This window comes from Gopherus evgoodei, chromosome 9 (assembly GCF_007399415.2).
Source record: "Gopherus evgoodei ecotype Sinaloan lineage chromosome 9, rGopEvg1_v1.p, whole genome shotgun sequence".
NCBI lineage: Eukaryota > Metazoa > Chordata > Testudines > Testudinidae > Gopherus > Gopherus evgoodei.
This window is the reverse complement of record NC_044330.1, coordinates 51,885,958-51,909,604: the sequence shown is the minus strand read 5'-3', so window position 1 is coordinate 51,909,604 and position 23,647 is coordinate 51,885,958. Positions and strand designations below refer to the sequence as shown.

General features: G+C 50.9%; 1 protein-coding gene across 4 annotated transcripts in view; it reads left to right on the top strand.

The window, feature by feature from the left end:
• Positions 1-5,310, top strand: part of ETV5 (ETS variant transcription factor 5) — a 37,997-nt gene extending 32,687 nt beyond the window's left edge. For all 4 annotated transcript variants that reach the window (XM_030575501.1, XM_030575502.1, XM_030575499.1 and 1 more), the window contains 2 exons: positions 1,086-1,187; positions 3,289-5,310. In XM_030575501.1, coding sequence (XP_030431361.1) covers positions 1,086-1,187; positions 3,289-3,510 — 324 coding nt within the window. In that variant the 3' untranslated portion in view covers positions 3,511-5,310. The remainder of the gene's footprint in view (positions 1-1,085; positions 1,188-3,288) is intronic.
• Positions 5,311-23,647: the final 18,337 nt, after the last annotated feature.

The window sequence follows — 23,647 nt, the reverse complement described above, 5'->3', positions numbered from 1 at the left end:
AGATGGAGAGAGATATTACGTTCCACAGGCATGGCTTGGGAGGCTAAACCCAGGTGCCTCGCTGATTAGCTAGGCCAGGTATACCTTTGCCCTGATTTTAAACAGCTGAAGAGAGCAGCTCCCCCACTCGCTAGCCACTTCGCTGCTGAAACTAGAGGTCCTTGGGCCAGTTTCTCACCCCTCTGCAACTCACCTGGTGAACAGAAAAGGGTTCCCCCAACCTGAACATTGGCCAGGGGGATTTACCTGCCCTGCCAGTCAGTATTGCCATTTGAACTGCTGTTTTCAGTTCGAGTTGCCGCCTCAGGCCTCTGCGTGCATTTCCCCTCTGTTACAAAGCCTCAGGTGGATGGGGTTTGGCTTAGTGCACTTAGTGTCAGGAAATCCCATTAATCTATCTCCAAGTGGATAATGGTGCCGCGTGGCTTATTGTCCATTCCAGAAATCCCTTGGGAAGGGGCGGATTGGTTGGCAGCAGCTTCATGTCATCAGATTCCTGCTCCCGAAGGGAACGGAAATGAGTAAACCTCTTCAGGCTACTCTGGAATCTGCTTAGAAATGACCGGGTTCTCTTGCAGCCCATTAGCAGCTCCTGCCTGTGGCTGCCTCTCTCAGGTTTCTGAGGTGACTGTTCTAGTAATTCCTTATTGACTGCAACCGAAACCACAGAGCTTAGCTGCCGCGTGCTAATGGCTAGTGGTCGATAACCCGGGGTTGGGTAGAAGTGATTGCTCAGCCAGCCTGCTATATTCTGAGGCCCTGGGTGACTCAGGGGGTTGGTAATGGGACACAGAGCCTGGTGGTTGCAGGGTTGAGTCCAGCGGCCATCGTTTGGCTGCTCTGTGATGTATGAGCAGTTGCTGGTTTAGGCCCAATTTCTCGTAGACACATGAGCACATAACAAGCCACCACCTTGGCTAGCACAAAGACCGAATGGTACGTGCAGGTGCCAGCTGTGCCTGGGTCTATACCTGTTGGAGGACTCTGGTCACCAAGGCTCTTGGGGACCTCTCTCAGTAGCACTAACCTTTGGCAAACCCATCAGAGCTGCCCCGGGTCTTCATGCCTGTCTCCTCTCCCCTCAGGTAGCTCGACGCTGGGGAATCCAGAAGAACCGACCAGCCATGAACTACGACAAGCTCAGCCGTTCTTTGCGCTACTACTATGAAAAGGGCATCATGCAGAAGGCAAGTAGGTCACCGCTGCCTGTCAACAGCAGACCAGATGCATAAGGGTTGAGGGCTGCTGCATGGGGACAGCCCCTCTGGGTGAGGGGGCAGGGACTGGCAGCAGCAGCAGGACAGCATGAGGAGTGCTCACAGCTAGCCAGATTCCTGAGTGGCTGCAGAACCTTTCAGGAGCAAGAGCCAGGTCCCATGGCTTCTGTTGCTCTGGGGACAGACACTTGGAAGAGGGAAGTGACTCCACCAAACCAAGGCAATGGGAAACCATGATGTAACCTGGTTTCGGGCAGGGGCTTTTAAGGGAGAGACTGGGGCACCAATTTAATTTTTTAGCATCTCATGGGCGAACTGTAAAGATGCAGCCTTATGGAAACGAAATGCAAAGCAGCGAAGTGTTAATTGTTCTGTTGGGATGCAGCTGTCATACTAAAATAATGACAAGCCTAGCATTGCCGGTGTGCCTAAACCTAGACTGAGCTGTTACGGGCACATTTATACCGGTATAGCTGCATCCGTGCTAGAGGATTGTGGCTTGTTGGCTATTCCGCTTTCACCCCAATCTATTTCAAGCTAGATGGAGATGGTCTGTAGACCAGCTCTCTCCTCTATACTCTAATAAATGATCAGATGAAGCACTTCGGAACTGGAGAGCTGGTTTAGCCCCATGGAGGCTGTCTTTTACAGTAGCTTCAATGAAAAGCCCTCGGAAGTGTTGTGCTGCTTTTCACTGGGAGAGGAGCAAAGTTTGCCTTAACAAATGACAGTAAATATCCCAATCCAAACAGCACTGCTGGGAATGTGAGCATACCCTGTAGTCAGGGGCCTTGTGAATGAATCCTCCAGCCCTTATGCAAATTGTACCATTTAACTTCTAATCATGTCCGAATGAGTGCTCAGTTAAGGGTTCATTCAATATTCTGCCCACTAGTGGAAGAACTGAGACATCCCATTCTAATCTACATCAATGTGTCCTGAGCCACGTGTGACAGCTGAGATTCTAAGAACGTAACAGTTATACTGGCCATACTAATGGCCCATCTAGTCCAGTATCCTGTCCTCTGACAGTGGCCAATGCCAGGTGCTTCAGAGGGAATGAACAGAACAGGGAATTATCGAGTGATCAGTCCCAGAGCATGGGGTTGCATTCCTGACCATCTTGACTAATAGCCATTGAGGGACTTATCCTCCATCAAGTTATCCAATTCTTTTTTGAATCAAGTTATATTTTTGGCCTTCACAGCATCCCCTAGCAATGAGTTCCACAGGTTGACTGAGCATTGTGTGAAGAAATACTTTCTTTTGTTTGTTTTAAACCTGCTGCCTATTAATTTCTTTGGGTGACCACTGGTTCTTGTGTTATGTGAAGGAGTAAATAACGCTTTTTCTCCACACCATGGTTTTATAGACCTCTATCATATTCCTCCCCTTAGACTTTTAGTCTTGGAAAAGAGATGACTATCTTTTTAATCTCTTCTTATTTTGTATGGATACTTGGGATTGTTTTCCAATGTGCATTACTTTGCATTTATCAACACTGAATTTAATCTATTTTCTTGCTCAGTCACCCATTTTTGTGAGATCTCTTGGTAACTCTTTACAGTCTGCTTTGGACTAAACTATTTTGAGTAATTTTGTATCGTCTAAAAAATTTTGCCACCTCCTTTTTCTCCAGATCACTTATGAATATGTTGAACAGCAGTGGTCCAAGTTCAGATCCAGTAGGGACACTGCTGTTTACCTCTCTGAATGCTGCCTAGGGGATTTAGGGACATTTTCAATTCAAACGTAATGGAAGATGCATGTCCATATTCCCTAGACGTCTCTTGAAAAATATCCAGCCAACACATACACAATTCCCCCTCCACAACCTCTGTCTATCTGTTGCACCCCTATCCATGCAGGCATTTGACAGCCCACAGAGATGACCCATCAGTTTTAGTTTTGTGCCTTTTGGCTCCTACTTCTGCATTGTTCCTCCTATTACGGACGAGCTTTGTGAAGTGTTGCATAAACTGTCTTTACAAGTAGAAGGAGCCGAATGTTTTGGAGCATGCTGGAGCCTCCCAATTCTCCCATCCTAACACAGGTGTCTCTTTGCTTTTAGGTGGCTGGTGAGCGGTACGTCTATAAATTTGTCTGTGACCCTGATGCCCTCTTCTCCATGGCCTACCCGGACAATCAGCGCCCGTTCTTGAAAGCCGAGCCCGACTGCCACGTGACTGAAGATGATACCTTGCCTCTGACACATTTTGAAGATAACCCCGCTTACCTTCTGGAGATGGATCACTGCAGCAACCTTCCCTATGCAGAGGGCTTTGCTTACTGACTTGCTGCAGGCTAGTGCTAGAAAGTCAAGTTGGGGCAAATAAAGGCAGTGGTTTTGTAAAGAATGTTTGCTCTTCGTAAAACCGGACTATGTAAGCATGATTGGTGGAGCCTAAAACGTACAGTCAGTGACTCCGCTGAAGACCGAATCTGATAGCTTAAGGACTAGGAGTAGATCTGCCAAAGGCTGCAACCATGAAGAGTTCTTCGGGGAGAGGGTTAACTTGAAGCCTTTGTTCCAGGCCACACTGCTGTGGACATACGTGTGAGGTGTGGCCAATGTGCCCAGTGGTCCCCCTGGAACTTGGCTAGACAATGTGACTGTACAGCACACCATCCTGACAATCTGCTTTGCATCAATCACAATACTTGTAGCTGCCTTGTGTGTTGGAAAGGGCTTTGTTTTGCACAGACAATGGATTTGCGGGGTGGGAGGCAATCTGAGCTAGTCTGGTTTAGGCTTAAAGTGTGGTGCTTGGCCTCTTGGGAGTGGGACAGCACTCTGGGTGGTTTCAAATGCATGGCACCCCAGTTGGACCTGAGGAAACTTCCATGTTCTCTCTAAACAAAAACAAACCCCACCAGACAGCTCCCCTAACTCCTGATCCGGTTCTCTGGAACCAGGTTCCTGCTCTCCTGTGGAGTCCGTCGCTTCCTCCCTGTTTGATGCTTGGAGGGATGGCTTTAATTACAGGGGAAGGGGGGTTGTGGCAGGGTTTTTTCCCTTGCGTTGGGGAAATGTTTATAAATCAGTTTTGTAGTCTTTTGTATTTTAAGGCGAAACTGCTCTTTGCAAGCCTGCTGCTTCCCCTCCTCGCAGCAGTGCCAATGCTCTGAGGACACTGCACCCTGTGTGGCAGCTTTGCCACCAGCCACGTCCGTTAGCATCTTCTTTGTGCTCTCCACATCTGATACCGAACAGAACACCTGCGCATTATACGTTTGAAGTGTTCTGCAAGACAGCAGGGCCCCACTGTTTGGGTCCTGTGTGCGCAGCTCCCACGCTCTGGGAATTATATGTGTATATAATCCATGCATATCCCACTGTGTTAACTCTCCAAGGTGTGACCCTGTGGCATGGCTGCTGTGGTCCTCCTGAACTACCTATTCCTCTCCATATCACTGCTCAAATTTTAACCCTTCATCGCACTCCTGGGATTTGAGACTGGGTGAAACATACGAATAACAGAACTCTCAGCTTAATTTCCATGTCACAGTTCCCTCCCTCTTCAGTGTGTTTAGGTTGATCGTATAAGAGGAGGCTTTTTTTAAGAATTAAGCTATAATACCTGGATGGGGGAGGATTTCAGGGATCTCACCATAAACAAAACATACTCCAGTTCATCTAAATCCCACGGCCTCATGCAGTTACCGCTTCCTAACTTACCCATACCACTCCTATATACTATATCTATATGCATATTTTTCCCCAACTAGCTATATGTTTTTGTTGTAAATGCTGTATAGGATTTTTTTTTCCTTCTTAGTTAACCTGGTTTGGGTTTGTTGACTGAGTCGTTACTTTTTTTGAAAGTATGATAATTAACTCTTTGTAGACTAAACTTCTCTCCCCATGCTGTATAAAGTGGCCTGTACAGTCACGAAATGTGGGATGCAGGCATCAGTCCTGCACCGAAGGGATGGATGCTAGCTGTTGTTCAGGGTGGAAAGTCTACAGTGCAGAAAGGGTTAATCTGAGGAGTGATCTGAAATAACTTTTCCTTGAGCAGGGTCATGCATCTCCTGTAAAGCTGCATTACATTCTGTACTGTGTACAATAAAGGATTTTGTTTTCTGTTCATTCGTGGCTGGAATTGCCTTTTTTCCTCATTCATGTGGGGTGTGCATTCTGTGTCCTGAAAAGACGACTTGGCGAAGGCTTTTCCAACTAGCCGCCAGATCTCTGTGCAGATGTCGCATCATCTACACCACGCTGGGGGGTTCTGCTGTGCCGATGATCCCAATGGGGAAATGCCGTTTGTCTCTTTGCTGATACAGCTTATGAAAATCCTTCGGTTGAGGGGGAGGAGGGTGTTTAGTACAGAGTGGTCAGGCATAGGGAGGACAAACCAAGTACTGTGGGATCATGAAATGGCAATATCTCAAATGCTCTTCCAACTCCCATGTTGCAGGAGATGGACTCGGGGTGGGGGGGCATTTGACCTGGAAATGAGTGGCCCGGCTTCGGCTGTGTCGGTACCTACTGAGCTGTTCTACTTCTTTGACCTATAAATATGTGCACAACAATGAGACCCTGAAGCAGCTTGTACAGCTCTGTGGCCATCCTTCCTGCTTGGTTATTGCAATGCCTCTTCACATGCCAATGCACTGAGACATGCAGGCAGGGAATTCCGTGAATTTCAATAGCAATTGGTATTCCTTTCACACTGTCCTACTACTGAGAGCTTTTTAACCAACCGGGGCAGTGTTCAGGGTTCCCCATAGCCCCAGGATTCTTTCCTAGGAAGCTCTGGCTTCTTTTTCCAGTTTGGTAAAATCATGTTACTCAAGGTGCAGAAAAAAACTGACCATGATGAAACTCGCCCTGATTTTGCCTGTTGGGTTGAGAGGGAGAGGAGCTGAACGGAGACCTGCAGAAGTGGGTGTTAAACCCCAAAGCTTTGTAACTATCCTTATCCTGGAATCTGCTGAGAGCCTGCTCTGAATTTTTTGATGCCAGCTAGAACCCTATAGGCACCTAAACTCCCCTGGTGCCTGAATCTTCACTGTATAGTTCCCTTCAGGCCTAAATTTCTGCTTCCGACCCTACACGCTGCTGCTTCTCTCTAGGCACCTAGCCCCAGACTGATACACCAGGCAGAGAAGCCCCAACTCACCTGTGGGGCCTGACCTGGTGGGTGCACTCAGAGGCTGCTGGAGAGGGCGGTGCTGATCTTGTTCTGATCCCAATGGTTAGAGCCCTGACTGGGGATGTGGCAGACCTAGGTTCAATTCCCCTCTGCCTGAAGGGGAAGATGGGGTTTGAATATGGGTTTCCCACCTCTCAGGTGAGGCTCTAACCACTGAGCTATGGGAGGAAAACTCCCTCTCTCCTAGTGAACCTGTTCCACTGTGGCTAGTCCCACAGTGGGTAGAGCACTCTCATGAGAGGCAGGAGAACCCCATTCAACCTTTTCTCCCTCAGGTAGAGTGGGAATTGAACCTGGCTCTCTCATGCTCTGGGGCAGTGCTCAGCCTGCTGGATGGAGGTGGTACCACAGCTGCCTCTTCCAGCTATTTTGTGCAAAATGAGGCAGGTGCCTCACTCATGCTCACCAGAAGTGTCTTAGATGCCAAAGGCATCCAATGCCAGAAGAGGGTCCTGGGTAGTGCATTGCTAGCAGAAATAGATGGCCTTGCAGCCTGGACTTAAACATCTTGCTCCATGAGACGTGGGGCTTAGAACACATGCCTCGCACTGGCATCTCCCATTGGCTAGCTAAGATGCTTCCCACAGTGTGCTGGCTTTTGTGGATCCCATGCGTAGGTCTCCCTCTCTCCCTGGTCACTGTGTGGGGAGTCTTGGCACCTAGCTCAGGCTTGGTGAATCCCAGTCTCCTGCCTAGGATTTTCTAGGTGGCTCCAAATTAGACATTGCCATGTCTAAAACCCTTTGTTGCCCCAGGCTTGTTCCAGATGAAGACAGCCACATGGCTTCCTCTGAAATACCTCCTCACTGAACTGGAGCAAATACTCTCTCTCCATGTTCTCCCTGCTACTGGTGGTCCCCTAACATGACTGAAAAAAATCATAAGGCTCCAATCTGCCTGATCAACTGCCAGGTCCACCTTCAGGCTGTGCTCCTGGGCATGTTCTCATGGCCAGTTCGGCCTCACCCATCTCCGCCAAGCCTCCTCTCTCAAAACCAAGGGACCTTCTCCAGCCAAACCCAGAGCCAATGCAGCCAGCAGCAGGGATCACACTGACTTGAGCTTTGGTAATCAAGCGACCCATGAGGGACTGCTGGAAACCTACCAGAAATTCCTATGCAGCCAAGTGAAAGAGGTTTCCTCTGGGTTTCTCTATAGAGAAGCATGACCAGCTTTAACACCTGTGGCCAATGATTTAATTTCCTCCTGTACTTCAAGGTAAGTTCCCTAAAAGTTCAGGCTGGCGATAGATACACTGAAGTCCCCTTCCTGGAGCATGATGTCTTCATAACCTTATCACATTCTCAAGGGAACTGTCCAATGCCCTTACCCTGCCCATGAGCTGGTCCTTGGACTGGCTTTAAGGTGGTGATTTCGTCAGCTGAGTCTCTGGGAAAGTTGATCTTTTCTTCTGTGATTCAGAGAGGAGCATCACTGATCCCCAGGCACCTTCCTCTGGGGAAGCTCAGGTGGCTATTAGCCAGGATGGGCAGGGAATGGTGTCCCTAGCCTCTGTTTGCCAGAAGCTGGGAATGGGTGACAGGGGATGGATCACTTGATGATTCTGTTCTGTTCATTCTCTCTGGGACATCTGGCATTGGCCACTGTTGGAAGACAGGATACTGGGCTAGATGGACCTTTGATCTGACCCAGTAGGGACATTCTTATGTTCTTAGATGTGTGAAATCCTCAGCCCAGGCAAGCTCTAAAAGGCCCTCACCTGCATTTGAACCAGATCACTAAAATGACATTCCCTAGCAGGGCCATCAGAGTCCATGGCTTGGATGCCTTGAGGGCCCTTGGCTACTCCCTTTAATGGCCACTTGGCCTGGAGCTGGCCCTAGGCTAGAGTGCTGGGGAGAGGGTCACGTACTGTAGCGAGGCGGTGTGGCTCCCCTCTTCCTCCGGGAGGGTCGAGCCCCATCAGTCATCCACGGGGGCGGGGCTGCTGGGCGGAAGTCCCGCCCCTCAGAGGGTCAGGTAGCCGACCCGGAAGAATAAAAGCCGGGCCCCAGCCTTCAGTTGCAAGTCTGCCACTGGCAGGAGCAGACGTGTCTACCGATGCCCATAACTGGGAGACTGCCCGAGGCCGAGACCAGGAGCTGCCAGAGCGTCCCCGCGGTCGATACGACGAGGAGCCGCTGGAGCGTTCTTGAGGCCGCGACAACGAGGAGCTGCCAGAGCTGCCTCATCCCTACTACGGCCCCGAGGAGCCCCCAGACCAGGCTTGGCCCGCATTCCCAGAGACATTACTGGACCTGCCGCCCAGCCCGGACTGGGAGGAACCGATGGTTCTGGACGTCCCCGGAACGGAGGCCCCGGTCCAGGTGGGAGTAGAGAGGGAGGTAGGAAGTAGCCCAGGGGCACCTGACTCCAGTCACGCTGCAGAGCTAACCTTGCCAATGTCAGTGTGTTTCAGTCAGGATCCCTACTGACCACCGGCAGCAGTGACAGCCGCTACCAGGGCCCCGGGCTGGAGCGCAGAGGAGTGGGTGGGCCTGCGTTCCCCCTGCCACCCATATCCGGGTGGCAGACTTCCCCCTCTCCCTGGTCTAAGGTCCAGAGCTGCTTGTAACTGTGTTTGGTGCCCCGCCTGAACCAAGGGCTGGGCCCCTTTTGACTTTGCCACTGCTCTGCCCTGCCCCAAAGGGCCAGAGCTGCTTGTAACTGTGTTTGGTGCCACGCTCGAACCAAGGGCTGGGCCCCTTTTGACTTTGCCACTGCTCTGCCCTGCCCCAAAGGGCCAGAGCTGATTGTAACTGCAGGGACAGACCTCCCCAGGGCAGGACTGCGGGCCCGAGGAGCGGCCCGGGGATGATAGTGAGGCCGGTGTGGCTCCCCTCCCCCTCAGGAAGGGTCGAGCCCCAGCGGAACCCGTCTACACATATCCTGGCCTGAGCGTCTGATGCCCAGTTTGAGAGAGTGGCTCTGCAGGTATTGGCCTACTTGTCCTCCTGAAACCCACCTTCTCGGAACAGTGCTTCTGCCTCTTGTTCTCCTGAGAGCGGGGCTCTGGCCTGACAATACTGGGCAAGAAGTTACTCGCCTGTGCCTAGGCTGCTCTGAGCATACCCTTGGGGCAGATGGCCATGCAGCTGCTGATAGCCAAAGCTTTTCAGAACGTTGAAATTCAATAGTACAAAGCTCAAGGCACTTAGGGGCTAATAAGAATTTCTTCTACCGGGTTGGGGGGAAGGAGTAGGGGGGAGTCATCAGCTGGAAGTGACAGAAGAGGCAAGATAGCTGGGCAGGTGAGTTGATCGCAGAGTGACTATGAGCCACCAATGTAATGTGACTGGGAAATGGCAAATACTGGGATGTCAGGTAAGGCATTTCCAGCAGCAATAGAGAAGTAAAATCCCATCATACAAGGCAGTGCTCAGTCCTCATTTGGAAGACTGTGTGCAGTTCTGGTCACACATTCTCAAGAACAATGATGATGCGGACAGGATAGGTGAGGGTCACCTGCCCCCCAGATTGCTTGGTCACATGGTGTGACTGGGCCCTCTCCCAGTGGAGCAGCTGAGCCAGTGAGCCAAACCAGGCAGGGAGAGGCAACAGCTGAGGCAGGAGACAGAGCAGAGGACTCTCTGGGATCCGCAGGCAGGGCCGCTGCTTTAACTGTTCCGGGAGAGACAAAGGAACAGCTGGGAGCTGCACATAGGAGGCCAATGCTTTCTGGGAGAAGAGGGGCTGCTGTAGGGGGTGGGAGGAGACTCGAACTGTTCTGGGGTGTGCCCCCCGGCTCTTGGTAGGCACAGGTCTATGCTCAAGAAAGATGAATTTACAGAGGAACAGCTGGAGAGAAGAGCTGTTAGGATGACAGAGGCATGGATGGCTCATCTTATGAGAGGAGCCTGAAAGAGCTTGGCTTGTGTAGCCACCAAAATGAACGTTGAACGGGGAGCTGATTGGTCTTTCCTCCAGTACATTTACAGCGAGCTCAAAGAGAGTGCTAAATTACTGAAGTTAAAGGACAATGTTGACACGAGAGCAAACTGGGAGAAACTGAGGCTGGAAATAAGACAATGGTTTCCAGCCATCAGACGACGGAGGTTCTGCAACAGGCTCCCTATAGGAGCCATGGGGGCACAAAACCAAACTGTTTGGATACAGTGACCCAGGAAGGCCCTTTCAGTGCTACATTCCAGGCTTCAGTGCAGTGCACAGGCCTGACCCAGGAGCAGGGCTCCATCGTTTACTGGCATTGAGTAGGGTAAGCCTTTAGCATGGCAATGTGGGCAGAGCCGCGGCCTCCGCTATGCCAAGGGGGTAATGCTCATTTTGTCAAGGGCTGACTATGGCCTGGACACGTGAACTGTAGGCCAAGCTGTGCGAAGGAGGAGGAGCTGTTCACGTGAGACTGCACCTCAGCTGACCCCAGTGGCTGATGATGCCGTGGGTGACGGCAGGCTTGGGGGGCACCCCTGTAACAAGGCTGAGCTGAAGGGTTCCAGGAAGCCAGCGAGCGCTGCTAATTCTAAGCATCTCAGCCAGTACCGTAACACTTCACTTGCATTACCGAGTATGGCATGAAAGGGGAATGTGCTCCTTCAAAGCTGGTTGACAGGCTGGGGTCCTGGGAGCCAGGCAGAGCTAATAGGGGACCTCTCTCCTGAGGTCACTCTGTTTTCCTCCTGTGCTCCATGGTTCATACGCCTGCACCAGGATGCCTCAGGAGTGGAGGCTAGCACGGGAGCTATGCTTCTGTTTGACTGTCACATGTCTGCTGCAATTGCCAGGCCTGGTTTCCATAACGATGAACACTGCTGCTTGTTCAGATGCAGACACTGCCTTAAACTTGGCAGTTGGCAGCAGAACATCATGGAGAACTGCGAGGGCAATTATAAAGCCCCTCATCCCCACCCCCACCCCCAAAGCATCTAGCCAGTCTTGCTCAGGCTCCTGAATGGAGACATTTCTCCCTAGGGGCGGGCAGGATGCTGGATCAGTCATTCCAATGGGCTCTATTCATTTGTCAGTGTAATTGGAAGGTGAATTATAATGACTGCAGTACCTGCCCTCCCACTCTGGGCCAATTGCTGGCATAGCAGCTGCCTAGTCATCCAGGAGGAGGCGTCTATGTGCAGCGCTTTGAACCTCCCTGCTCTTTGCAGCCCCCTAGGAGCCAGGAATGGCAGAACATCCCTAAAAGTGTGTGTGTGGGGGGGTGTCAATAGTGCCCAAACCATGGGCCTGCCCAACACACTGCCCCTTCTCCTCAAGGTGCTGCCCCCACACTGCCCTTTCCCCTGAGGCCCTGCTCCCAGACTGACCCTTCCCCCGAGGCCCTGCTTCCATGCCACCTCTGCCCCCTCCCCCCATATCTCACCATTCCAGCCAGTAAAGAGGCCATTCCAGAGCCCCTGCTAGGAACTTTATCCTACTATACTAGGCACTGTCAGCTCCGAGCACCTATTCCCTGAAAACTGGCCCCTGTGTGGGGTCTCAAGATGGCACCTAGAATCACTCAGCACTTTCCAAAACATTAGGGCCAAAGACAGCAACTCAAGGCAGCCAGTGTTGAGAATTTTGGTCCTAGGAGAGTCAGCAGAACTGTTTGGGGCTGGCTCCTCTAGCTGGCTGAGGAGCTCTCAGTGCCGGACAGAAGAAAGTGGTGGTTAAGAAGGTGGCAACTCCTTCACACACCCCAATCCAGGGGCTGGCCAAACACCCGTGGGCTTCCCTTGCAACTTATAGGAGTCTCAGGGATGCTCTATGCTGAACATCACTAGAGCTGGGGAATGTGGCCTAGTGATGCTCCCTGGCAGTGTCATCTTTGTCCTGTGCTAAAGCCTGGGGTGTGGAAGGGGAGCAACAAGCCGGGTCAGGGCAGCCTCCAGAGGCTGTTTAAACTGGCTTCAGAGCCACTTTGTAGCTGCTGAACAATACATTGTGGGAGCCTAAAGGTCCCTCTGGGTCTGGCTCCACCACGCTGGGCAATGTATAGACACCTGCTCAGTGAGGATCCCTGCTCCAAAGAGCTAGCAGTCTAACTGGCCAGCCAGAGCAGGTGGACAAGACAGGCACATGGGGATGGGGGAGCCACCCAAAGTGGCTGTAATGGGGCTGGGAATTAGCCCTTAGTGCTCTGGTTTATGGCTAATCTAGGCTATGCTTCCCTGGCAGCAGAGCCCAATCAGCTCCTATACTCTGCGCAGGTGAGCTGTCAGTGCGTCCTTTCATGGAGGAAGGGGAGAGCTCACCCTGACTCTAGCTATCTTCAATGGGAGGGTGTGTTCCTCATCTTGCCGCTCTCTGAACTAGGATCAGCGCTTTCTCCGACAGCAGGAAGAGCTGCGTGTGCTTCTATTATCGCAGCCGCTCAAAGCCAAGTCCTCCCTCTGCTCCACCAGCTCTGTGCTTGTCACTGGATCTTTCAGCCTTAAAACTGCCTTGCCTCTTCCAAAACCAACACACATTCCACTTGGCTTCAACATAAGGACAAGGTTTGTCAGCAAGGCCACCAAGGACAGGGGAGGAGTAATAAGGCTAATGCAGCGCAGCAGTTTAGGAAGCAAGTGCTAAAGGTTAGATTTAATTGCTGTCTTGTTTTCTTACCCCTTTTCTCTCCAGTTCCTTGAAGTCCAGTCTTTACACACTTCCTAATTAGCCACCACAGGACTCCTTCTGTCAGCAGGCAGGGATCATGGGGAAGTCAGCTGAGCTACTTTTGAAGCATGGCTGCTGCTGATTCTTTGTAGGTCCAAATAAGGCGCTCAGGCCTGCACATGGTCTAACTAGGGAAGGGCAAACGTCCAGAGGGGAGAAAAACCCGTCTGAATGCATTCTCCTGCAGCACACACAGCCGTCTCCTGAGAGCAGCGTTAGCGCCAGAGGGCTCAGCTGCCTTCTGATTTCTCTTCATACTAATAGGTACCTTTTGTCCAAGAGCCTCTCAGTTTCTTCACAAAGGCAGCAAAGTATTATCGGCCCCTTTATGAAGCACAGAGAGCAGCATATCCAGCCTCACTTGGTGCTCAAATGGCAAAGTCAGGGCTAGAATGTAATTCTCCTACCTCCTGACGGAACAAATAGGCAGCTATCAGCTGATGCACAGCCCAAGGGCATGGCACATTTACCACATCTCTGCCTAGAGCAGGCCAGCTTTTCATTGCCAGGCTAGAATGTTACTGCTGATGAAATAAATGAGCCATTCCAACACCACACTATGAAACCAGCTGAATTTGTGAACCAAAGAGCAGTTTATCCCAGGACTTGTAAAGCAATCCTAAAATACAACTATTCTTTATAAAACCTAACACCATTTTGACTCCATCATCGGTCAGCAAATGGCTTTGTTTAGGAGCTGCATACCTTTGCCAGGCATGTCAGGGGAGAAAGAGACTCCATTTCCACAAGCAAGAATTCTAAATTACAGTCTACGGCCATCAGCTGGAGGAAGAATGAGACTCCCCCTCCATGCTTGCTCCTAATGGAACAGTCCATTGTTACTGTGTGTTCCACTACTCAAGGAGCCTTCTATAAACCCAAGAAAATTATGAGCTAAAAAATATGTTGTTTACAGGACCGGCGCTAGGGGTTTTAGCGCCCTAGGCGCATGGGAATTTCGCCGCCCTGGTCCCGCGTCTCTGGTGGAGCTGCCACAGTGGTGCCTGCGGGAGGTCCACCGGAGCCGCGGGAGCAGCTGACTGTCTGCAGGCACGACTGCGGCAGCTCCACTGGAGCCACCTGCCACCCCCTCCAGCAAAATGCCGCCCACCAATAATCTTGGCACCTTAGGCGATTCCCTAGGCTGCCTAAATGGAAGCGCCTGCCCTGCCTGACTGGCCTTGGTGAGGTCGGCCGGGGGTATCTGGGCAAAAATGGGAATGACTCCTGGTCATTCCCTTCTTTAAGTTCTCCTGGAGAGGCAGACGGTGCAAAAGCCTTGGTAACCGTTCTCATCATAGGAGCTGGAGGCTGAGCTCCTCCCCCACCCGCTTTCATGTCCAATGAAGATTCTGTATTGCCTGGACTATCATAGCAGCTGGAGGCTGCTTCCCCTTCATTTTATCTCACTAAAAAGTCAGTGTTTCTTATTCATGCATTCTTTATTACTTCATCACACAAATGGGGGAACATTGCCATGGTAGCCCAGGAGCAATGTGGGAGGAGGGAAGCAACGGGTGGGGTTGTTGCAGGGGCACCCCCTAGAATGGCATGCAGCTCATCATTTCTGCAGGATATCTGGGGCTCTGACCCGGAGCGGTTGTGCTCTCTGGTTATCTAGTAGACTTGCCCCATATTCTAGGCAGGACTGACTATTTTTAGATAAAACGTAAAGAAGGGAATGAACTGGGGAGTCATTCCCATTTTTGTCCATGCGCCCCCGGCCAACTTCACTGAGCCAGCCAGGGGCACCCATGACAGCAGCAGATGGTACAAAAGGACTGGTAACCATCATTGCCAATTTCTAGCAGCCAGGACCGGCGCTGGGATTTGAGCGCCGTAGGCAGATGGGAATTTCGCCACCCCGCGCGCTGGTCCGCGGCTCCAGTCAAGCTGCCGCAGTGGTGCCTGCAGAGGGTCTGGTGTTCCGCCGCTCCAGTGGAGCTGCCGCAGTGGTGCCTGCGGGAGCTCCACTGGAGTCGCGTGAGCAGCCGACCCTCCGCAGGCACGTCTGCGGCAGCTCCACCAGAGCCGCGGACCAGCGGACCCTCCGCAGGCACCACTGTGGCAGCTCCACCGGAGTGGCCTGCCGCCCCCTCCGGCAAAACGGCGCCCACCATTTATTCTGGCGCCCTAGGCGATTGCCTAGGCTGCCTAAATGGTAGAGCCAGCCCTGGTTGTATATTTTATCTTCTGCACTGGAGCTTTAGGCTTGTTAGCTTAAAGGGCCTCCTTTCCACCTGGGGGCAGAATCACTAAAGCATTGGAGGCAGGATGTTGAGGGGGTTAGATCAGGCAGGACTAGGGCTTTGCAAACTCGCTGCAACCTCCAGTTCATGGCAGTTGCATGGGCAGGGGTTGCTGCTGAGCTTCCCCCTGCAGCTTCTTTTGAAGAGCTGGGGTCTCCAGGAACCAACCACCCACTATCAACTTTCATTTGTCTTCAGAGGTTCTCCTTGCCACTGCATCCATGGGCTGGATTCCCCCTCTGCCTGAGCTGTCAGAGAGCTGCATGGTTGACGCCTGTCCCCCAAAAGGCTCAGATGACATCTTGGTGTGGGCCACTGTGATGGGGTGTTTGCCCCACACAGGTTAAGAAAGGGTTAACCTCATCAGGGAACAGCAGAGGTGGGTCCTCCAAGTGGCCCAGAGAGGCTGCATGAGGCACAGACAATCAGGAAAAGGCTGCAAGGAGCAGCCCAGTCAGGGCCCAGCAGGCTCACACATGAGGAGCTACAGGGCAATGCAGGGTCAGTTGCTGCTGGGAGCCCAAGGGGGTGAGACTGTGTTCCTAGCAGGCTGAAAAAAAGCTGGCACCACAGACAGGTCAGTTGCTTGCAGGGACTGGGGGGAGCAAGAGAGAGCTCCTGGCTGGCTGCAGGAACTGAGTAGCTGAGTACCCTAAGGCAAGAGCGAAGAAGATGCTGGGACAGTGGGGAAGTGGCCCAAAGGATCATAGTAGTGATCAGAGGAATTTGCAGCATGAGGCTGCTATCTACACACAGGGTCCCTGGGCTGGGACCCGAAGTAGTGGATGGGCCCAGGTCCCCCCCACACACACTCACCATTGGGGAATTGGCCTGATAATTTGATTGAGACACTGACCCCTGGAAGAGGAGACCAAGGATGGTGACACAGCTGGAGGGCTGAGTTGTGAAGAGGGCACTGGGGTTCCGGAGGCTGCGAGAGGAGCTGCAGGCAGCTGCAGGGATGGAGTGACAGGGTGTGAACTGTGGATGAGGGTGTTGGTCTTGAGCTAATCCCCAGAGAGACCAGAAGGAGGCACCAGTCTGGCAGTGAGTGATGCGCCCTGTGGCAGCCACTAACCTTCCAAATCCTGAAGGGCCGCTCTCTTGAGAACCTTAGGAACTCTGCAGCTTGAGAAGGCCCTGGAGACTGCCCTTGCCTCAGAGCCTGCAAATTTTGTCAGGTACAAAGGAGCTGCAGAAGGCTCCTGAAGACTTTGTAACCCCTGGGGAATGTCAGGAACTCCACCACAGGAGGAATGGGGCATCTTTCATTAGGGATTTCAGTGGCTTTAGCTTAGGCCCCTCCCCATCAGCAGACCTCTCCTGGAGCCGGCATTTGGTGGTGTCCAGTCAAATAGCTCCAGGTTACTGCATTTGCATGAGCTATTTGGGATATTTGAAAATCAGCAGAGCTTCTGAGTCTGGAGAGGGAAGAGGCTCCTTCCTGGAGCTTTTGTTTTTGTAGCCATCATTTGCTTTTCAGACAAACATCTAGAAAATTCTATAAGAGGAAATCCGAGATGGGAATGTGAAGGATGCATGCTGACTCAGGCCCTGGAGTGTATCTCTGGGAATCTCTGGATGTTTGTATGTTGGGAGACCAGACCCGATACGGTCCCCCAGGCCCTTCTTTACCTTAGAGCTGTGTAATCAGGGGCGGCTCCAGGCACCAGCACGCCAAGCGTGTGCCTGGGGCAGCAAGCCACGGGGGGCGCTCTGCCGGTCGCCGTAAGGACAGCAGGCAGGTTGCCTTCGGCTGCATGCCTGTGGAGGGTCCGCTGCCGAATCTGCGGGACCGGGGACCTCCCGCAGGCTGCTGCCAAAGGCAGCCTGCCTGCCGTGCTTGGGGCAGCAAAATACCTAGAGCCGCCCTGTGTGTAATTAAGGCAGCTCTACCAAAATAAATGAGGGAAAGTTCTCTGCAACTTGGTGTGGGTCTGTGGTGACTAAGGGCTAGCTCCACAAAGGGACCTGATGCCTAACTACCATTTTAGATGCCTAAGTCCAACATTTAGGTGCTAATGAGATCCTCAACACCCTGCTTTGCTGCTGCCTCACCTTATAGGCATCTGAATAACCTAGGCCCAAGTTTCCACTGGTAAAGTCCCTAGGCACCTAAGTTTTGGCCAGTGGGCATGCACAACCCTCCCCCTCCCCGCAACCTGACACTGCTAAGCAGTGCCATGGCCTCAGTCACACCTAAGTACTGGCAGGATTCTCAAACTAGGTAAATCATGAGGCCAGGCTGGTCACAGAGGGATCTGGATGGTTTGGTAAGCTGGGCCCTTTCAAACAAAATGTGTGTTAATACAGTCAGATGCAAAGTTATACAGCTAGAACCTAGCAGCACAGGCCACACCAACAGACTGGGGGACTGTGTCCTGACAAGAAGGGACTCTGAAAAGGATGTAGGGCAATGCTCTGGGGCTAACGTGACCCTCATCTGCATAAACATGGGAGTAATGAGGGCTCGATGCAGGGCTAACTGGGTGAAATTCAATGGTCTGTGATGTAGAGGAAGTCAGGCTAATGGTCTCTGCTGATTCTTAACTCGATGACTACGACTGTATCTATGTAACCGTGACAGATTTGGGTTCTCTGTTCAACCCCTTCACATTGCTAGAAGTCTACTTTGCTGGAGGCAGTTGCTATTTTGTGTTCAGTTCCTATGCAGCCTCTTACAGAAGAGATGTACACATGGTGTTCTCCCATGGAGATTTCACTTACGTTCTTTCTTGTGTTATTACTGTCCCTTAATCTAAAGTAGCAGGTCACTTAGAGAACAAACCCAGATTTGAGTGTATGTAGGGAAAACATGACAGCCAGGACTCTGGGTTAACAACCCAACTCTTACACAACACAATGGAGCATCTAGAAGGCAGAACTTGTGTTCTATATACGGCAGCTCCAGAACACAGCAGAGACTTAGATGGGTGGCAGGCAGGGAACGTCGATGTACTGCAGCCTTCCCTCCAGCTGGTGCCCAAGTGCTGGTGCCCAAGTCTGGCTGCAGGCTCCATGATGAAATCCCAAATGAACTGTTTACAAGGAGTGCTGGGCATTCTGCTTCATCACCCCTGAGTTAAGCATCACATCCTCATGCTTGAGGTTTCAGACCTACATCTCTCTTCTTGACTTCAGAGTGGCTAGCTGAGACACTATCAGAGTGAACTACAGATGGGAGAGAGCAGTGTGATCTCCTGCTAAAGCAGATTAGTTAGCTAGATGGGCAGGCATGGCCCTGATGGAGAAATGCTCATTTGGCGGGAGAAATAAGAGACACATACACAACAAGACTTGTTTCTCTGGCAGCTATTGAATGTATTACATAGATGTGTCCCTTTCAATGAGTTCTGATGCTGTCCCACATTTGTATAACAGCTGGGCTCTCAAGTTATGATTATTTAGGTATCTCTACACACGCACACGCACATGTACACGCACGCGCACACACACACACGCACACTTCAATAATTATGGATGTTTCTTTAATTCCTCTTTAAATTGCTTTGGTCTTTTTGTTCCTTTTTTATTGTAACTAATTTTTTTTCAATCAAAGATCAGTGCTAATAAATACAAGAACTAAGGAAACTTTCTCTATTTCTAATTACACTAATGAACAAACCTTATAAAAGAAACAGTTGGGGAGGACATGGAAAAACCTGAAAAAATATAACAAACCAAGGCTTTTCCCCCTAATTGGCCATCACAACATCCTGCCCCAAGAAAATCATTTAAAGCGCCATTGACCCATCTGAGTTTTCACTCCAAAGGCATTCTTGTGAGGTTTAACCAGGGGCACAAATTGGTTTTAGCTGCAAAGCAGAATCCTCAAACCACGCACTGAATTTTCTGGTAGTAGATTAGTGCCTAGCCCAATATTTTGCACCATTGACCTAACTTTGCTTTAGCCTATTTGAAGGTGTCTAATCGTAGCTCTTATTTTCTCAAGGATGCCTGACCCATTTTAAACATGCACGAGCAGAACGACAAACGTTTAAGAATAACATTGACTGATGCCAGTGCAGCCAGCTCCTCAACCAATTGTCACTCAGCTGCCTGGTCTTGGTCCTGCAACCTGTTCATGTCCTGCTTGGAAGCAAGGAGTAGCGTCGCCTCCCAGTAACAGGGGGGTGAGGAAGGTGCTGGAGCATCTCGCAGGGATGAGTCCAGGGCATTGTGTACAGCTCTCAAAGGGACAAAATGTGTCACCAACCCTAGGAGGGCTTTGAGAAGGAGAAGTCTCAATCTTTTACACTCAGTGAGTAAAGTCTCACAAGCACTCCTGGAATGCAGGTACTATTAATTATTGCCATTGTACCAAGGAGCGAATGACACACTAACCACTACGTCAGGCGCCCTACCAATTTCTCTTAAGACAATTTCCCAAATTTTCGAAAGCTGAGCCCTGCTTCAGGAAAATGAAATCAACAGTAATCCTCACATGTGCTACTAAAAGTCACTCATCCTAAATTATACAGGGTCTGCATGCCCTCTCTTCCACAGCGAGTCTGTTATGCCGACACACAGAGACACCCTATTGGAAACACAGGGGCAGATCTTCATAATATGACACTTCTCGCCTCTTGTACATTTGATTCAGCAGTGAGATGATTAACAATATTGATCTTTTAAGTGTTATCATTGGCCTCTGAGTTAGCACCTGTCGAGATGCACAGGACAGTGCAACTTCTCACAGCTATTGCTTCAGGCTCTCTGCAAACTCAGCCAGGCAGCTCTGCATTGGTTACAATAGCTTCATGTTTTGAAGGAGGGGTTGTTTTGTTTTTTATGCAACCACAGCAGCTGGAGACTTACTTGAAAAAAAGGAAAGGACTGGAAATTTCTGACTGTGGACAACAATTGAGATGTCTGTCCACACCCCCTGAGCTAGCCCTTCCTGCACCCCCATAAATACAATGTGTTTGCCCCACATTTTAGGACACACTGTCTTACAATAGCATATACGTTCACTCAAAATGTTTGACACCTAGGGCTGGATCCACAAAGGGGATGTAGACTCAGCATTGCAACATTTAGGTGCTCACCTGCCCAGTGCAAGCTGCAGCCCCAAGTCAGGCATCCAGGCTCCCTGGACAATGTATGGTGACAGTTGGGCACCTCAGAAAGGATCCACAAACACCATCAAACTGCAGACAGGAGAGGGGTGTGGGCTAAGCCTCACCCTTCAAAGGGAGCTAGGTGCTAGCTCATTCGAGCAGGAACTTAAACTTCAGACTACCATCTCCCGGGGAAGGTCCCTAACCACTGGGCTACTGAGTCGTTCACTCACACTGTCTTGTCCACACAGTCCAGGGGGTCACGTGCAAGGTGGGAGACCTGGGTTCCACTCCCTGCACCTCTCAGGCAGAGAGATGTCCACCTGGGTCTCCCACATCGTGGGTGCTCCAGGCCCTGCTTAAGGGTTACAAGGTGGCACCTCCTGCAGCTATTCATTGTGAGGCATATTCTGATCAGTGACAATGCCAGCTCGAGGATCACACTGAACGTAGGCATGAGCCAGGTGGCTGTGTGCACACCCCCAGGCAGACATGTAGGGGACTTCAAAGGTAGAAACCTAGGCACCTACAAGGTTAGATGGCAGCTGAGTGGGAATTTTTAGGATCTAAATTTTGGACTTAGGCACCTAAAGTGGCAAGTAGGTGCCAAAATCTGATGGTGGATCTCACGCCTAAGGAGGGAGAGCAGAACAAAAATGACAATGCAGGGAACAGCAGTTGGAAAAGTCACATGTCCCAGAAACTGAAACGCACTAAGGTGGAAATAAACAGAATACTGATGTAGTAGTGATGGATAGTTCAAATGCAAGAGCCTTACGGCAGGCCAATGAGATCTGGAGAGGGAACAGGGGGGCCCTGCTACCCTGTTAGAATATTCAGACTTTAGTAGTGAGCTAGAATTACAGTTGGATTCTAACCGCAGGACAGCACCAATATTATGCTGTTTGGTTGCACAGCTCCCCACTAAATGCCATGAGTGAATTGTTGCACAAGTCTGGCCTTTCTCCAGTATTTACAAAGCAGGCCTCTTGCCTGTCAAACAACACCAAGCTGTGCTAAAATAAACACTGACTTCTCCATAAAGAACAACCCAAACACCAGTGGGTTAAAGGTTTGCCTCCTGAGTGGATTGAAGGTTCTGAAACAGATCCTCAGAACTGATCTTATTTATAAGGAATAAAGAGCCAGTTGGGAGCAGATGCATCACGAGTTCCCTCCTCTTTGCTGATATTTGGAGCTGAACAGGGAGACCCAGAAAATGTTCAGATCTCTAGTAACAGTAACTAAGCTTCCCATCTTTGATGTGTCCAACCCATTGCAGGCCTTGGTATCAGCTCTGACTAGAACTGAGCTAGTGATGCAAAAAATAGTCCACAAATAGTCAAACTTCTAAGCAAATTCACTTGCATGCTGTTCACACCACTTTTGTGTTAGTTTTCCATGAAACATACTTACTGGCGGGAATATTCCTTGAAATGGTAATTTTTAAAATGAATATGGGAGACTATTCCTTGGGTCACCCCTCTACCGAGTGAGTGCAGCTCTTGGGGCTTTGCACACCTGTTTCTTATTGAAGGAGAAATCAGTGCTGTAGAGTCTAGGCATTTTCTTAATATAACCTGTTTACATTACTCTATACACACCAATCCTTGAACAGAGGTGATCACAAACAGCATGCAGGTAACCTCCTCTTTCTGAAATCTCAGCCCAGACCCCAACACCCTGCTCCCAGGAAGCGACTGTACAGCAAGCATAGATGCTAATTGACTACATTAATTATGAGATGATGTGACAGGGGGCTGCTGGCTGCCATAAATAGCCAGCACCCTGGTCACTTAGAACACACAAAGCAGTAGGCAGTTAGAGTAGGAGGGAGTTAGCTAGTCTGATTGGGTCTGCAGGGAGTCTGATGAACTAATTAGCTCGTCAGCTGGCTAGCTTGGAAAAGAAAGCAAACAACAGAAAACAGTTGAGCCAGGGAGGAGGCTACTCCGACCTGCTGCTACATTGTGTTGTACCTGGAATGCAAAACAAGAAATAAGACTAGACACCTGGTGAAGGTACCTGGTGGAGTCTGTTTGCTGTCTGAGCACCAGGAGGGCTTACCAGGCTGGAGTTCTGGGGCTGGAGGAGGAACCTGTTTATGGATGACTTAAGTAGATTTCAGAGCAGCCTCTGGGCAGCAAGCAAACTCTCCTACTGGTTGCGACAGCTCCCCAAATAAATCACAGCACAAAACTAACAACGGCGCAACACCTCTTCAAAGGAAGAACCCTGTTCTGACATGAAGCAAAACAACGTGCAGGGCAGCATTTCCCAAACAACAGCTCCTGACCCACCAGTGGGCTGCGGAAGGTTCTAGATGGGTCGCCATGTCTAGGGCCAGATTAACCTAGCACAGGGCCTTGGTCTAGGCAAACATACACTTCCTTTGGCCTGGGTGGGGGAGAGACCTGGGAGAGAGGTTGGAGAGCAAGCCCACCCCATACCCTGCAACAGCACAACTCCTGCTCCGGGCATTCTGACCTGTACACAGGATGATAGCACCACTTGGGTTTGCGGCTGGGTGAGGGGGCTCTGCCTACTCTCCCAGTGTTTGCAGTGGAGTCCCAGCTGGCAAGCTCACACTACCCAGAAGCTTCTGGGGGTGCCCTGCTGCCATGCTCTCCCCTGCCCCCACATTAGCTGTCTTCTGAGGGGCTGACAAGTGCACCCCCACACCTGTCATTCACGGGCTGGGGAGTCATTCAAAGTATTGGTATTCCCACCTACTGCTACTAGCACAGAGCCCTTCTGTAGCATTTCCCATGTTCTCAGGGCTGGGCAAGCACTGCTTCATGGAGCACGGGTCCCTGGGCTTATGGGGAACTGGTGGTTGCATGCTGCTGGCTCCCACAGTTAAGGATATATTTGATACTTCCCTAGTGCTACTTCTCCATGGCTGCAGTTGTCTCAGGAATGTGGGAAGCTGGCCTGTGGGAAGGCCGGTGGGAAGGCCATCTCCTCTCGGTTACCCTGGGGTCCGCCCTGTACAGCCATTTGAGAGACCCTGAATTAATCCCTCTGGGGCATCTCAGGCTGGTTTCAGGAGCAGCAAGTTCATGTCTTGCTCCATGACAACAGCATGTGGAGGATGGATGCTGGAAGCAGCTTTCCCACAAAGGATCCTTTCCTTTCCAGATGGGGAGTGGCAGAGAAAGACTGTTATTAACAGGCTCTAGTAACACACAAGGCCGGAGGCAAATTGACACTGGCTCACCACCTCCTGCATTTTGTTCTGCACCAACATGGAAGGAGCCTGCCGAACTCAGCACCCCTGCACTCCCCCATGGGAAAGTGCTGCTGGGTCCAAGCATAGCGCTACACCTCTCAGACAGCCATCTTCT